This window comes from Taudactylus pleione, unplaced genomic scaffold (genome assembly GCF_031769625.1).
Source record: "Taudactylus pleione unplaced genomic scaffold, aTauple2 ptg000279l, whole genome shotgun sequence".
Lineage (NCBI taxonomy): Eukaryota > Metazoa > Chordata > Amphibia > Anura > Myobatrachidae > Taudactylus > Taudactylus pleione.
This window is the reverse complement of record NW_028284681.1, coordinates 756,853-772,541: the sequence shown is the minus strand read 5'-3', so window position 1 is coordinate 772,541 and position 15,689 is coordinate 756,853. Positions and strand designations below refer to the sequence as shown.

Here is a 15,689-nt window from a genome sequence, read left to right as displayed (position 1 = left end):
CATAGGTGTGCATAATTAACAGGCAGCATCATTGTACACGTCACCTGGATGTATTTCACACTGAAAGGATCGCAATGCTTGCGGGCAAGTATAGTCAACCTTAAGCACTGCAAGCACATCCGATTGTGCTCGATGTACCAATGTTTTCATGCACTTCATGGAGATGACGTACGCAAGTGGGCGTCTTATGAATGGCTGGTGGGCATCTGCTTATACAAAGTGATACCTCGCCAAGACATAGTGGGCGTGCTAATGCCTTGCCGAGCAATCACCTGCCTTACTGGGCGTGCGCTAGATTTACATACGCTGGGAGCGAGCGAGCGCATCTAGTAACGGCTCTGAATCAGGCCCATAGTCTGTTAATTCAATATACTGCACAATAATGTTATTAAATCCTAGTGAATTAAGAGGTGGGCTGCTAGATCCCTCCCTTACACTAACAATTCTATCTGTACGCTGAGGCTGATTCAGCATTGCACGTATGCAGCTTTGGAATACCGTCCAGTACTGAATCAACCCCTCTGTGTTATATTACACTACTAATTAGCAATGCACCAACAGCACCAGGACATTACCAACTACCGACAGCCAACTGTGACATAGCCTATCAGAGAGGAGCTTTGGCCTCATGACACATGGGCATGGTCTGGAAGAATATGGTGATCTCAGATTTTTATTCAGGAATGTTATAGTGTTATCATACAGAATAGATGTGATCTGGACATCCCTTACACTTCTACAGAGCACAACACAACTGACGTCACTATTAGTGAGATCATGTCACCTAGGCTCCCAATATTTGCCTTGTCAATGAAAGCACAATTACAAAGTGCTGTATGCTGTATGTTGTATGCTGTATGCATTGGGAGAGCCATCTAACATGACCCTGATCTATGAAAGGGGCTACTGATGCCAGAATCAAATATAACATTTCTCTTATTCATATACACAGTCTGCAGTTCATTAACCAAGCATACAGTAGCAACTAGTAGTGGTTACGCTTCTTGCTCTCTGCATGTGATCTTTTGATAAAGTTATTTTGAATAGTGATATCTCTATCCAATTACCACATTGTGCCATGCTTACTGAGATATAACTCACATACAGCTATGTACGTATAGCTGAACCTGGAAATATAAATATATTTTATGTTTATCTAATGTATTAATATATTAAACTTTAAATATTGCAGTTGCCATAGTTCATAAAATAAACTGTAAATCTAAAAAGAATAAAATTTCCTTTTACATGGACTTTTTTTTATTGTGATCTCTAAAATGAATACAATATAGACAACAATCACTTGCTACTGTAGATTCTCTTTAGTGCATGGTTGTTTTGAAACTCATAACAACAAAAATAGTTCTTAGGATAACCGCTTTTTGTACTTAGGGACATAATATTCTTACTATGTATTATAAATCTTACCTTTATCTCAAATTTAGGATTATCCAGGACAACATTTATTTGGACAATCACTGTTCCCTCATATGGTTCAGAGGAACATGCAGCTGTCACCTCGATTGCATTATCTGCACTCAATAGATCCTCATACTGAGCATAGGTTATGATCACTGGCTCTTCCTTCACTGAATGGAAGATAACAGTGTATATTACTTGTTATTTACATATTGTATCAGACAGAAATACATTGAGAGTCACCTTGTATGACCAAAATACATCAAATACAAATGTAATCTGCTTGCAGGAAGAAGATATTAAGCATTATAATCACAAACAAGCTCCCAGTACCAGGTGACACAAATCTATTACAACCTAACTGGCAAATATAAAAAAAACTCAGATATTGTCAATTTGTAATGAATTAAATATGGTAAATAATATCTAGTCACACAAAAATACACTCAGTGGGTATCTAGCGCCAACCTGTAGGCATGTCTAGAAGACATTATCTTCCCCAATTCTCTAGCATATTTTATTATTTTTTGTATAATACCCTGTAACAATTATCCCAATATAGCATCCACCCCTCCCTCTGTAATGTTGATGCTCCCAGATATTATCACCTCTCCCCTATGGCATATTCCTGTAGGCTGTGATCCTCCCAGTACTGTAAGAACTATGCCAACCCAATGACATAAGCCCTTAAGTGTTGAGACCCCTGCCCCCTTCACGATTATTTGCTTCCCCCCGTGATTCCTTTCCCATATATGTATAACAGAGTGGGGTGGAGCTTGTGATATGCAGCTCATAGGGGACAGATCAGTCCCCTCTGAGCAGGAAGCAGCACTCGGAGGGCCTGATGATCACACATCAGCCTGGTCTGAGTGCCCTGCAGTGATTGGTGATCCAGTGCTCATAGAGAGGAGATTCATTTCTCATTCAAGCACTTTTGCAGTACTGAGAACTCTAACTACAGAAAGCTGACTGCAAGGCATTCTGGGATTCACAAACGACAAGTGATGTCAGTGGTCAGAGACTACTGACATCTCATCCCGACCGCTATCTGAAGAAGAAATTATTTCCTCTGTAACCCAGTACAGAGTCGAGGCTGGCCAGGCTCATAAATATGCTGTAGGAAGAGCTGAGCCTATGTTTGTATGGCAGTGAAAGCCCACCTGCCTTTGTTTGCATCCCATGCACCCCTGCCAGGCAAGTGGATAAATATCAGATGGCATTTCTGAGTGTAGGTTGTTACAGTAATAGGGATCTCAGTAGGAGAAGACAGGACAGTCAGTTAAGCAAGTATTTAAGCAAGTATTCTGGAGGGAGATCTTCGATGATTAGTGTTGTAAACTGCAGAAATGAGAAGTCTTTTAGGGTATTTGTCTAGTACAATGCATAGGTAAAGAATACATTATGTCTGGGCTCCAGGGACGGCCACCCTAGCTCTGATAATGTGTCACAATGTTGGGCTTTGAAGTTACACAGCAAAACAAAATTGTAAAGTTGCAAAGTGTATCAAGTGTGCCAAGGTGACCCATAAACAACATTCCCATCAGTGTAATTGGCATTAGTAGCAGTTGTATGATGCACTTTCTGCCCATGACAGGTAGACAGGATTTATTTGGGTAATATTTAGTCTTCTTCTGTACATGTAGAACTCAACACGTTACATAAACCCCACACAGGTAGCAATACACAAGCATTGTTCTTATACAGCTATACCTAAACATTTCCACAGGAATATATTACGAATGCTGCTAAATATCAATGTAATACTTTTAATATTCATAATTGTTGGTTAAACTTACATACCATTGATGACCTTGTCCACTGCCACAGGGAAATGTTATTTGTGTTTAGTCTTTATCAACCAGGTTACCTGTTGAAAAGGCTACTGGAAACAATCTGGAGGGATGCACTTGGGACCATAGAATAATGGCTTACACTCAGCTAATTAACAAAATTAAATGCAATTTCATAAATCTTAAACATCCAGAAAGCCTAAAATACAAGACTATCCCATTGTGTCATAACCCGGTAGAAGTTTTCTTATCAGTAACATATATTTGTTTTTTACATTCCTATACAGAGTATTACCTTCACAGCTTTCCAGATTCATTTTCCTGCTCTCCTTCAGAAGTTCATGCAATTCCTTCTTGGTGTATAGGATGGAGCATGCCCTAATGTCAACATTAATAGTCTTCGAGTTCATTATCAGGTTTGTTATTGATAAGCTAAGAGTCACGTCTTTGCCAATCGCCTGTACACCGCTCATCTTAAAGTCTGCCAATATCTCATTTTCAATGCAGGGAGATTTACAAGACTGGCTCATCATTTCTTCCATGGTTAGCATATGACTGCAAAATTCCTGTTGGAAGACAGAAAAAATATGAGACCCATGTTTCACTAGAAATGTATGTGTAAAAGTGACAACCTATGGAAGAAGTGTTTAAGCTATAATGCTTGGTGGTAATGTTATATCAGTATGTGTGACTTACAGGACCACTATACCTACCTTATGTTATAGGCTACTAAAACTTTTACATATACATTTGTAAATGTTAATAACAGCTCTGAGAATTGTAGATATTGGAGACATAAATATGATGAAATGGGGCATGTTTTTCCCTGCGCATTTAGCACACTGATAGACACAACAAAGAACAATATAGGCCCAGATATCTTATAGGACATATCCACTTTCAATTTGGCTTCCATTAAAGCTAGTAAGCCCCATATACATACATATTTTCCAATACAACATAGCAGTACCATATCAGTTTATTTTGTATGAAAATGCATCATAGTCTAGTACGGTGTACAGTAGAAATTAGGCAAATTTTCTAAACTTTTCCATATAATATCACCTCATTTCAGTGCTGGAACTCCCGGATGCAGTGGGGTAATTGGCCTCCGGGCACCAGCTGTCAGGGGGGACACAGGACACAGGCCTTGTGACAGTGGGGGGTACAAGAGGCACGCAGATAAATCCATCTTTAACTGCTGCTTGCACCCTGTTGATCACTGCAGTGGCAGAGGTGCAACAGCCGGCAGTGCCTGAAGGAGTTGCAACGCGGCATGAAGAGTAGCAAGCACAGTCAGAAGACCCAGAAGAAGGGTAAGTGTCTGTGGGCTGGAGTTTGAGGGATGCAGGGGCAGCAGCTGGAGAGACACTGTGGGGCTGACTTGAGAGACAGAAGGGGGCTGGCTGGAAAGACAATGGGGGGCTTGATAGACAGAATGGGACTTCATAGGGGGAGACAGTGGGGGGACTGGAGAGACATAAGGGGGCTGGCTAAAGAGATACTAGGAAGGATGGAGATACAGAAGGGGCTGGCTAGGGAGACACTGGATGGGCTAAAAAGACAGAAGAGGCTGGCTAGAGAGACACTGGAGGGACTGGAGAGACAGAAGGGGTCTGGTTCCAGAGACATTGGGCTGCTGGAAAGACAGAAGGGAATGGTTGAAGCTGAGACACTGGGGGTACTGGAAAGATGGGTCCGGCTGGAGAGACACTGGGGTGGTGCTGAAGAGACAGAAGGGGGCTGGATGGAGAGACACAGGGAGCTGGAGAGACAGAAGGGCTGGCTGGAGAGACACTGGGGAGGTGCAAGGACAGAAGAGAGATTGCTAGAGAGTCACTGGGGCAGGAGGGACAAAATGGGATTGGCTAGAGAGACAAAAGCAAGCTGGCTGGAGAGACATGGGGGGGCTGGAGAGACAGAAGAGGGCTGGCTGGAGAGACAGAAGGGGACTGGCTGGAGAGACACTGTGGGGGGCTGGAGAAAAAAAAGAGGGCTGGGTGGAGCTGGAGAAACAATGGAGTGTAGCTAGAGAGTCAGAAGGGAGCTGGCTGGAGCTGAAGAGACACTGGGGGGCTGGAGAAACAGAAGGGGGCTGGCTGGAGACACACTGGTATGCTGGAGAGACAGAAGGGGGCTGGCAGGAGCGGAAGAGACAATGGGGGGCTGGAGAGACAGAAGGAACTGGCTGGTGCTGAAGAAACACTGGAGGGCTGGAGAGACACTGGGGGGCTGGAGCAAGTTCCACTGGGGGGAGAGGGGGTCAATACCATTTACTTTGCATCCGGGTGCTAGGCATGAATTTATGCCTCTGCCTCATTTCCCATTTGTCTCAAAAATGTATATGTTTTGCCATCAGAATATGGTCTTACGTGTCCAGCGAAGAATTACATGTTTTGCCATCAGAATATGGTCTTAGGTGTCCAGCGAAGAATTACTCCACAAATAAGATGATCTGGGGACATTAACAGGCGGTTCAAAAAATGCTCTATAAGTGACTGTTGAAGTCAGGACGCACCAGGAACATCATTGGAATGGGTGTAGATTTTATTCTGAAGTTTAAATTAGACATAAAAACAATGATCCAATCAGTTGCAAGGACCAAGCAATAATACTGTAACACAAAACGTACTGTGATACATACAAAGTTGTGGGAAAATTGTATATTTCATGATTTGGGACAGCATGTGACTATTTCACTGCTGTTATACCAGTTGCTAAAGATGACACAAGGATTAGAACTGCAGAGTGTCATTTATTGCGGGATGTAACAATATTTGATCAGCTTTTTGGGTGGCTGAGGATGGATTGTGCATTGACACGAGTGGGGATAGAGATTGTGCAATTTAGCAATTCTGGGCTGAGCCATTATGCCACACAAAATGGGCAGATTTAGGGGTCTATTTACTAAGCCTTAGATGGAGATAAAGTGAACGGAGATAAAATGAACGTAGATAAAGTGAACGGAGATAAAGTACCAGAAAATCAGCTCCTAACCGCCATGTCACAGGCTGTGTTTGAAAAATGACAGTTATGAACTGGTTGGCTGGTAATTTATCTCCGTTCACTTTCTCTCAATCCAAGGCTTAGTAAATAGACCCCTTAGACTGGTAGGTGTGTTAATTACCGTCACGTGCTGGATCCCGTGACCTGGTTACCAGGTCCAGCGGTGACTTTTGTTGCCTCTTCCCAAAATGTTCCTGCACTGTTTTCTCTACATGCCTGGTGACACCTCCAATTATTCCTGCTGCTCCGCTCCATGAGTGCCGCCATATTGCAATGACATCATCCAGTCTTCCGACCAACCAGCAAAGGCAGTTCCAGGTCACATTGGTTAAATGCACCAATCGTCTGTGAAGGCGTCCTATATGTATGTGCAAATGCTGGCAGACAGGGCTACTGAGACAGCCACTGGCCCCAAATAACGAAGGAGGCGTAGCCAAATCCAGGAGGCAAGGCCACACCCCCTCTATACAATGTGCGGCACTGGGAAATGGTGCCACTTGCTGCAAAAGGGCCCAAGCCCTCGCTGGGCTTCTTCAGGAAGCCCAAATAATTAGTACCCTTCGCTGCCACCTCTCGGCACCCCTGCTGGCAGATAGTTGCCAGTACAGCTTCTTTCCCTTGTGCGTGGACAGCTTGGCTCCAGTGTTCCCAGTGCAGTTTCCAAACTGCTAATCATTGTCAGCTACAGCCTGCAAAGCCTGTGCAGTTTCCAGACTCCTGATCATCTCCTGCAAAGCATGTGCAGTGTCCAGACTCCTGATCATCTCCAGTTGCCTCCTGCAAAGCCTGTGCTGTTTCCAGACTCCTGATCATCTCCAGTTGCTTCCTGCAAAGCCTGTGCAGTGTCCAGACTCCTGATCATCTCCAGTTGCAGCCTGCAAAGCCTGTGCTGTGTCCAGACTCCTGATCATCTCCAGTTGCCTCCTGCAAAGCCTGTGCAGTGTCCAGACTCCTGATCATCTACAGTTACCTCCTGCAAAGCCTGTGCAGTGTCCAGACTCCTGATCATCTACAGTTACCTCCTGCAAAGCCTGTGCTGTGTCCAGACTCCTGATCATCTACAGTTACCTCCTGCAAAGCCTGTGCTGTGTCCAGACTCCTGATCATCTACAGTTACCTCCTGCAAAGCCTGTGCTGTGTCCAGACTCCTGATCATCTACAGTTACCTCCTGCAAAGCCTGTGCAGTGTCCAGACTCCTGATCATCTACAGTTACCTCCTGCAAAGCCTGTGCAGTGTCCAGACTCCTGATCATCTACAGTTACCTCCTGCGAAGCCTGTGCAGTTTCCAGACTCCTGATCATCTACAGTTACCTCTTGCAAAGCCTGTGCAGTTTCCAGATTCCTGATCATCTCCAGTTGCAGCCTGCAAATCCTGTGCTGTTAATTACTGCTGTCCTGTTCAATTGCCAGACTGCTAATCAGCTCCAGTTTACAAGTCTGTGCAGTTACTATTGCTATCCTGAACAGCTCCCTGACTGTTATCACATGTAAGTAACACCTGCAGTTCCTGTTCTGCTCCAGCCTTTTTCCTCAATTCTGCTCCTGTTCAATACTTCACTTCAGCATCAGTGCTAAATAATTTATACCTGTGCTCTCCCACCATTCTGCTCCATTCCATTTCACCAGGCCCACATGCCACATGAAGAGCAATATATCACCACCTACTACCTTTCACAGCACTCCAGTTACCACTACTAGTACAAGAGACCCTGACCAGAATATGAACGCGTGATGGAGGGTACACACTAAGCGATATGGATGGTATGTGGTTCCAATTTGCCGCAAAACATCATATCATCCTATACAGTATATTACTTAATGTGTACCCGGCTTAAAGGTGCCTACACACTTAGCGATATTTTACACGATTTGCCCGATTCCGACGCACCATGACGACAAATTGTGTAAAATATGCCCAAATCATGAGTGTCCACTCACGATCACGATGCCAATGCGCGTCCCCGCAGGTCGTACATTGCATTTTCAGATCTGCCGGATCGTGAGCACATCGCCAAGTGTGTAATCGGCCTAACACAGATGGACTATGAAATCAGTGTTTCCACCTTTGGTATTTTATTTTTCCTGGTTTGCAGCAGTGTTTCTTCTTTTGGATAACCCCCTCCCCGGTTTTTCACAGATTTTCCTGTGTTTTTGCAATGTTAAGGTATACTGGCCCTGATTCAGAGCCGGTCGCTCTGACAGAGCGCTTGCTCTGAATCAGGGCAGGTCTTTTTGTTTTTTTTTAGAACGGCCTCCTGGCCGCTCGCATAGCTGTGGGTGACCAGGAAGATGGTCGCGATGGTCAAGACCATCGCGACCATCGGGCTTGCGATGAGACCCTTGTGGTAGGGTCTCGTTGCCGCAAGCCCCAGAGAGATTTCGGCTCTAACAGAGCCGGAATCTCTCCACTGACATCACTTGTGATGTCAGTGGGCCCGGCCCCAAATGGTAGGCGTTCACATGGGAGCGCCTCCGTGTGGCCAGCCACCACCCCTGCCCGCCCACCAAAGGGGGCGTGCTGTCACTCAACATCGACAGCATGCCCCCTTTGGTGCGAGACCCGGAGCGACACATTGCCCGTCGCTATCCGGGTCTCGCGCATGCGCAAGACGGAGCTCTGGGCCACCATCGACCAGGTTGCGAGCGCTTAGCGCTTTACGACCACGTCTGAATCAGGCCCACTGTTTCCACCTTTGGATTTTTGTATTCCTGGTCATATAGAATTACCTTTTCAGTTTTATTTTTATTGTAGTTAGTTTTGTCAGCTCTCCTGTTATGTAATTACTAAATTATTTTAAGAAAAAATGGGCCTGGGCATTTACAGGGAATTTTTCCTGGTAAGTCAGGACATAAACTGATAGATATTAGGAAATCTAAACACTTGAAAGTGGAAATACTGCATGAAATAGCTGTTTAAGGTATAAAACTATTAGGCATGACAGAAAAGTAGGCATGTACTCATGCTGCTGCAATTTTAAATGCTGTAAATTTCCCCAAAGTCTGATTTGGGAATTTAGGGCCTGATTCAGCATGGATCGCAACTAGAACCGTGGGTCTCATTCAGAGCCGCTCGTAAGCGGCTGCTCGTTCGCTCCGAGCGATGTTCGCACATCTGCGCATGCGTATGGGTTTTAGTACCAGTCAGTGCGGTCGAAAATCGTGTGCTCGCAAAATGGCGAATGCCTGCTAATTTGATTGACAGAATGTACCATTTGTGGGTGGTAACAGGGGAAGGTGTTTGAAAACGGGGAGTGGAGATCCGAACGCAGGCGTGCCAAACGGTCAAAACGGGCGTTTAATGGGAGTGCATAATTAACAAAGCAGTGTCATCGACCACGTCACTTGGTTGTATTTTAGCCTGAACTGTTTGCATGATTGCGGTAGGAAAATCCAACCACAAGCACTGCGAGCAGTTCATACGCCTTTCGATGTACTCGATTAATCAAATAAATAGCGCATGTTTCGTTCGCTCGTTCAGACATAGAGACGTCAACAGACCGCAAAGAGCGAGCGCTTAATTTAAATAGCCAGCCCCTTTTTATGAACGAGCGTCCGCAAATAGCGTCCGGCTCTGAATCAGGTCCCGTGTACGCAGATTGTTGCATACTGCGCATGTCTATGCACGTGCACAGCGATCACACTGCGATTTCGCACGCAGACAGGAATTCATTGGAGAGTGAGTGACAGGCTGTGAGCGTTTGGGGGTGATGACGGGGGAGTGGATGGAAAAACGCAGGCGTGTCTGTTCGTCAGAATGCTGTTGCATGGGTGTGAATAAATTAGTCACTGCGATTGCCAGCTTGAGTACTCACTGCGTGCAACGAGACTAGCAATTTCTGCGATGGGTCAGACCTGCTGTAATTGTACGTGAGGGGCCGATGTGCTTCGATGCAGAGGCGTCACTAGTGTTGGTGTCACCCGGTGCTATAACTCATGGTGACAACCCCCCCCACCGAAAAAAATAAATAAATTGATGCGCAGCTCTGCAAACTCTCCTAAAATACCAGTCCAGCAGACACATTTACACAAGTAGTGGTGCCCCTTATGCAGTGCCCCAATGCAATGTCCCCAGTGGTAATGCCCCCTAATAGTGTCCCCAGCGGTAGTGGTAATGCCCCTTGTAGTAGTGCCCCCTATAGTAGTGACCCCAGTATTAATGCCCTCAGTAGAAATGCCCCTAGTAGTAATGCCCCCATTAGTAGTGCCTCTAGTAGTAATGCCTTCAGTAGTAATGTCCCCTGTAGTAGTGCCATCAAAAGTAATGCTCCCTGTAGTAGTGCCTCCATTAGTAATGCCCCATAATAGTGCCCACAGTGGCAGTGGTATTGCTCCTTATAATATTACCCCCAGAAGTAATGCCCTCTATTGTATTGCATAGAGTGTAACAGTGACTGCCAGATAATGCAGAGAGCGTCATGGTAACCGCCGGATAATGCAGAGAGCATCGTAGTAACCGCCAGATAATGCAGAGAGCATCCTAGTAACCGCCTAGTAACCGCCAGATAATACAGAGAGCGTCGTAGTAACCGCCAGATAATGCAGAGAGCGTCGTAGTAACCGCCAGATAATGCAGAGAGCGTCGTAGTAACCGCCAGATAATACATAGAGCGTCGTAGTAACCGCCAGATAATGCAGAGAGCGTCGTAGTAACCGCCAGATAATACAGAGTGCGTCGTAGTAACCGCCAGATAATGCAGAGAGCGTCGTAGTAACCGCCAGATAATGCAGAGTGTCGTAGTAACCGCCAGATACTGCAGAGACCATCATTGACCCATATATAACACATAACATGAATACACCCCTTATACACACAGAAACACAATGAGTATACCAACGCATATACATTAATACACCATCCCCAGCATAGACACTCTCTCCTCACTGAATTATTTACTTACCATTACACCTACTGCATGCTGTCTCCCAGTTCCTTCTCATCCTCTCTGACTGGGAGGTCAGAGGGTCACGCTGGGAAGAAGCAGGGACAGTGTACAAACTACTTGTCAGTAGTCAACAGTATTTGAATACACTTGTAAACTGGCAAATGTTTTGTAGACTGTCCCTGCTTGTTCCGATCTGTCAGACAGGGAGGGAGCTGACTCACTGAAGAGAGGAGGAGCAGGAGCTCAGCTGCCATCCACCCCAGCGGCTTCAGTCAGGCTGATAGTCTTTACACTGTTTACAGTAAGTAATCAGCCCCGTGCCTCTAGCGCTCCTCCCCCCCCATGGAGGGGACTGTATGAAGAGCACAGCCGCACTTGCCACTTACTGTATAGTAGGCTGCCGCTGGCTGTCTCAGTGTGACAGGCGCAGCGGCAGCCGGCAGAAGTAAAAACTGTCTCAGCAGCTGCTGCAGGGAGAGCGCCTCTCCAGCCTGGCGTCTCCCTGCACTGCAGGCTCTGCTGAGCTGGGAGCGGGGACGAGTCGGATTTTGGTGTCACCCCCTTGGAGGGTGACACTCGGTGCGGCCCTCACCCATCGCACCCCCCTTGTGACGCCACTGCTTCGATGTTGCCGATGCATATGCAGGGCTGCAAGTTATTACGGATGTGAGAAAGCAGTAGTGGGCGTCTCTATGCTGGCTAATCGATGGCAGGCATTAGCATATTTTGACAGCTGCATTGCGTGCGATTACACAGGTCTGACCCGGAGGATTGAACAGGGTTCCAAACCGGATCAGACTCGGAATTTAGCCGGCACCGACCCAGGACATTCCTGAGTCGGCGCCGTTCACACCAGAGCAGGGTCTGCAGAGACCTGGCTCTTCCGGCATGGAAGTGGATGCTTGGAGATGACGTAATCTCCAAGCGCCACTGAAACCGGCCAATCAGCCGGCATGCGGTGTGCTCAAAGTCATCGTGACCCGGATTGCGCTATTTACACTGCAGGGTTTCACGAGTCATTCCCGTGTTAAACCCTGCAAGTTACCTGGGTTGGATTGCCGGGTCACTCGACCCAGGAATCCAACCCTGTCCCCTTTTACACCAAGGAGCTACCCAGGTTAACCCTGCAATAACCCGGGTTTTAGCTCTGGTGTAAAAGGGGAATTATACAGTACAACACAGATCTATTTGTTCCAGCTTCCATAGTAGATGAACATGCCTTAATAGGGATCAATAATCACAAATAAATAAATTATTTTGTTTCATAGTACTGCATAAAACCAAAAGGTGATCCTGCATTATCATTATCACACTGAGTTGAGCTGATGTGCTATGGGCCTGATTCAGCATGGATTGCAACGCTGAGTTCGCACACGGCCGATGCAAATAATGCAATCGCACTGCCGCCACAGCACAGGATGTAGACGCCCAGCACTACATAAAGCCGCCCCCTTACCTTTACTTACATCCGCATTGGTTAGCAAGACAGCGAAAACATCGGTAACATCGAGAATCATCGGAACCATACGCACAGTTGTGGTTGACTTGTCGAAGCCGGATGATTGGCTGAGACCATATCTTAAAATTAATATCGAGCAACGCCATTTTAGGTTGCTTCTGATGATGCCATCTTGCGTCGTCAGCATGAAACCATGATGTGTGATGCTAATATGCTATTATTAGCATCGTGCGATCGCATTACCACTGCATACTGTTTAAACTCCTATCATACCCCATACGCACGGATACAAATATAAATATATATATTTAAAGACTTCATATATTCAGTGATGACAGACTTGTCTTGTAGACATGTCTGTGACAAATAATCAAGAATACACAAAGATACTGTGAGTGTTTACTTCAAATATATACACAGTATGTCTGTGGCAATTGAAATGTAACCCAGACACTGATATGCACAATTGAAGTGTCCTAAATATGGATTTATAAACAATTGCCAGACGTGTAGCTATTGTTAACAAATGTAGGCCTTATATCCAATGCTGATGTAGTTAAGTATAACAGTTATACTAAGAGAGCCTTTTGTTAAAATTATCAGATTGTTTGCCAAAGCTTGCTCCATCTATGAGCAGGACAAAACCCCATTGTCTGTCATTCTTTTAGTTCAGACAGAAGCAAAATAAATAATAAGTTTGAGGATATATATATATATATGTATGGGAATATATATATATATATATATATATATATATATACATGTGTATATATACATATACACTTAAACGATCACATGGGTGTCCACAATGCGTGCACACATATATATACAGTTGCAATTATAAATAGAAATGCACAGCGCACCTTTTACGCTGCATGAAGACACACAACGCATAACTACATATAATCATAAATATACACGCACTCATAAAAGGTTCCTGCACATTATGGTTTATATTGCAGTTATTAATTATGATGTAAAATGTATGTTTTTAATATTTATGGTATACAACATGATAGACATGGCATGTTCACTACTAAACTGACACACTGTTTATTTCCAGATATCTGAACCTATCAGCGAGGGAGCCGCATCTTGCGTTCGATGGTTATGGAATATAGAAAATTATTGGTTAGAATGTATACACTGTAATGTAGCGTCTCTATCTAATTTAAATCAATTAAAGAACGACAATGTAATCTGGAGAATTGGGACATACCCCAAGTGAACTGTCCAATGAACTACAGCGTACTACAGAGACCAAGAGCAAGAACCAATGGAATTAGCGACATTTAGGTATATGATATTTAAGGAATTCATAAATGGGGGCTCATCGAGTGAAATCATGCTACCAATTTACACGGTAACACCCGGCTATCTGTCTCTCACCAAAAGGGTGGACGGCGCCATAAGCAGGAAAGAACACTTTGCCTTCGAATATCTACTACCACTTTGTTGCTGATAGACCGCTACCCGTTATTGTGTGAGTTTAAGGAGCGCTGATTAGAACCATGGACGAGGAAGGAAAAGTGTGTTTTCTTTCGTTGTTAAAGTTTTGTGTTAGGAGGTAAGTCGCACAATAGCGTCCGCATATTTCCTGTATTGCTGACACATGTTCAAACGGTCATTGTATTCATAGAGTGATTGCTTGTTAAAAAAAAAAAACCTCTGAATTATACTGCTATATTTAGGGAAAAGGTTTTAATTGTTTTCTGCGCAGAAAATGTGTGTAATTGAAACGTGTGATTGTGAAGTCTACTGTCTGTTAAGCCTAAATAGTGGAGGTTATTGTTAAACCTCAGTGAAAACTCGGTAGGTGCCTGAAGGGGCAGTACAAACTACTGGGCCAGTGTACAAAGCAGGTACATTGTGGTTAGGTTATCAAGAAACTAAGGGGTTTCTTGGTCCGGCACCCATTGATCGCAAAGTCCATTGATCAGTTAGGTTCCTTGGGCAATGCGATTGAACCGCATGGTTATATAAACCGTGATTGTGAAGTGGGCTGTCGTGGAAGTGAAACTGCTGGCAAGGTTAGGAGTTATTGGAACTTTTAGATGCTACCAGCAGGCGTAAACTCAAAGTAGGAAGTGAAGCTTGAGTTAATATCGTCGCAAGTAGAATAATTTTCAATAGGTGGTTATTCTGCTCCTCATTATACAGGCCGAATAAAGCCAGGCCGGTCTGCTGTGTATAACGGGGGGGAGTGCGTGAACGTAGCTCACTGAAAATCGTTCACCAATTGAAATTCTCTAGAAATTGCTAAGCGTTTACTCAGATGGGTGCAAGGCAATCTCTAGTAATGGTCGATGATGTGCTGCTGGTGGAAGGGCCGCGTGGATCGGCCAGGTATGTTATGTTTAAAAAGTATGGGGCGTACGCTACTGCGTACTGTGACATATGGGTGAAAATGACCAAGAACTGTAGAACACCTTTTCCCAAGATGGTAACTTTGATTCGGAGGTTCTGAACAATCTCGGAGACAGTATATGTTTAGTGAAGTCTCTGAAGAAAAGGGTAAAATGTAATGATTGCTTGAAGTTATGGCAGCACGAGGGGATCATGTGGCTTAGCGGTGTGCACGTGATGCTAACTAGCGTCACACCCACGATGCAAAAGAGCGCGCACACACAACAAGGTAGCTTTGCGGAAGGTATTGTTAGTAGTGCACACCACCTCCGCCCTATGCGGATGGGGGTCAAGGTATAGTTGATCTCAAAAATCATAAAAATGTAACAAGTAACTTGTACCCTCTTCTAAGTAACTATAAGGAACATGTTTATGATGCAGATGATGAACCTGTTGTGATGTCCGCTCTTTCCCATGTTGCACAAATGTTAAATGTACCACCACAGCAAGTACAGGTAGCTACCCCACTAGTACCAGAAAAGGAGGTAGCCCCACCAGTGCAGAAAGTATTAACACTAACTGTAACAGTAGCGGAGATTACTAATACCATACATAGTAGTAGTAGGCTGAACCCTCAACCAGGTAATTTAGGCCAAAGGTAGCAGTGTGGCAGGCATCCATCCCATCCGGACAATAACTGTTCCCAATGGGAATCTGGATGCACATGGTGTAGAGGCCACAAGAATGTAGCAATGCATTGTCCATGGACAAGAGCAGAACTATG

At 44.9% G+C, this 15,689-nt stretch overlaps 1 protein-coding gene across 1 annotated transcript in view; it reads right to left on the bottom strand.

Annotated features, from left to right (window-relative positions):
- LOC148512612 (protein-glutamine gamma-glutamyltransferase E-like) overlaps positions 1-15,689 on the bottom strand; it is a 58,683-nt gene that overhangs the window by 16,063 nt on the left and 26,931 nt on the right. Inside the window, exons 2-3 of the mRNA XM_088481939.1 lie at positions 3,505-3,775; positions 1,429-1,589 (exon numbers count right to left, since the gene is read on the bottom strand). Coding sequence (XP_088338065.1) covers positions 1,429-1,589; positions 3,505-3,760 — 417 coding nt within the window. The 5' untranslated portion in view covers positions 3,761-3,775. The remainder of the gene's footprint in view (positions 1-1,428; positions 1,590-3,504; positions 3,776-15,689) is intronic.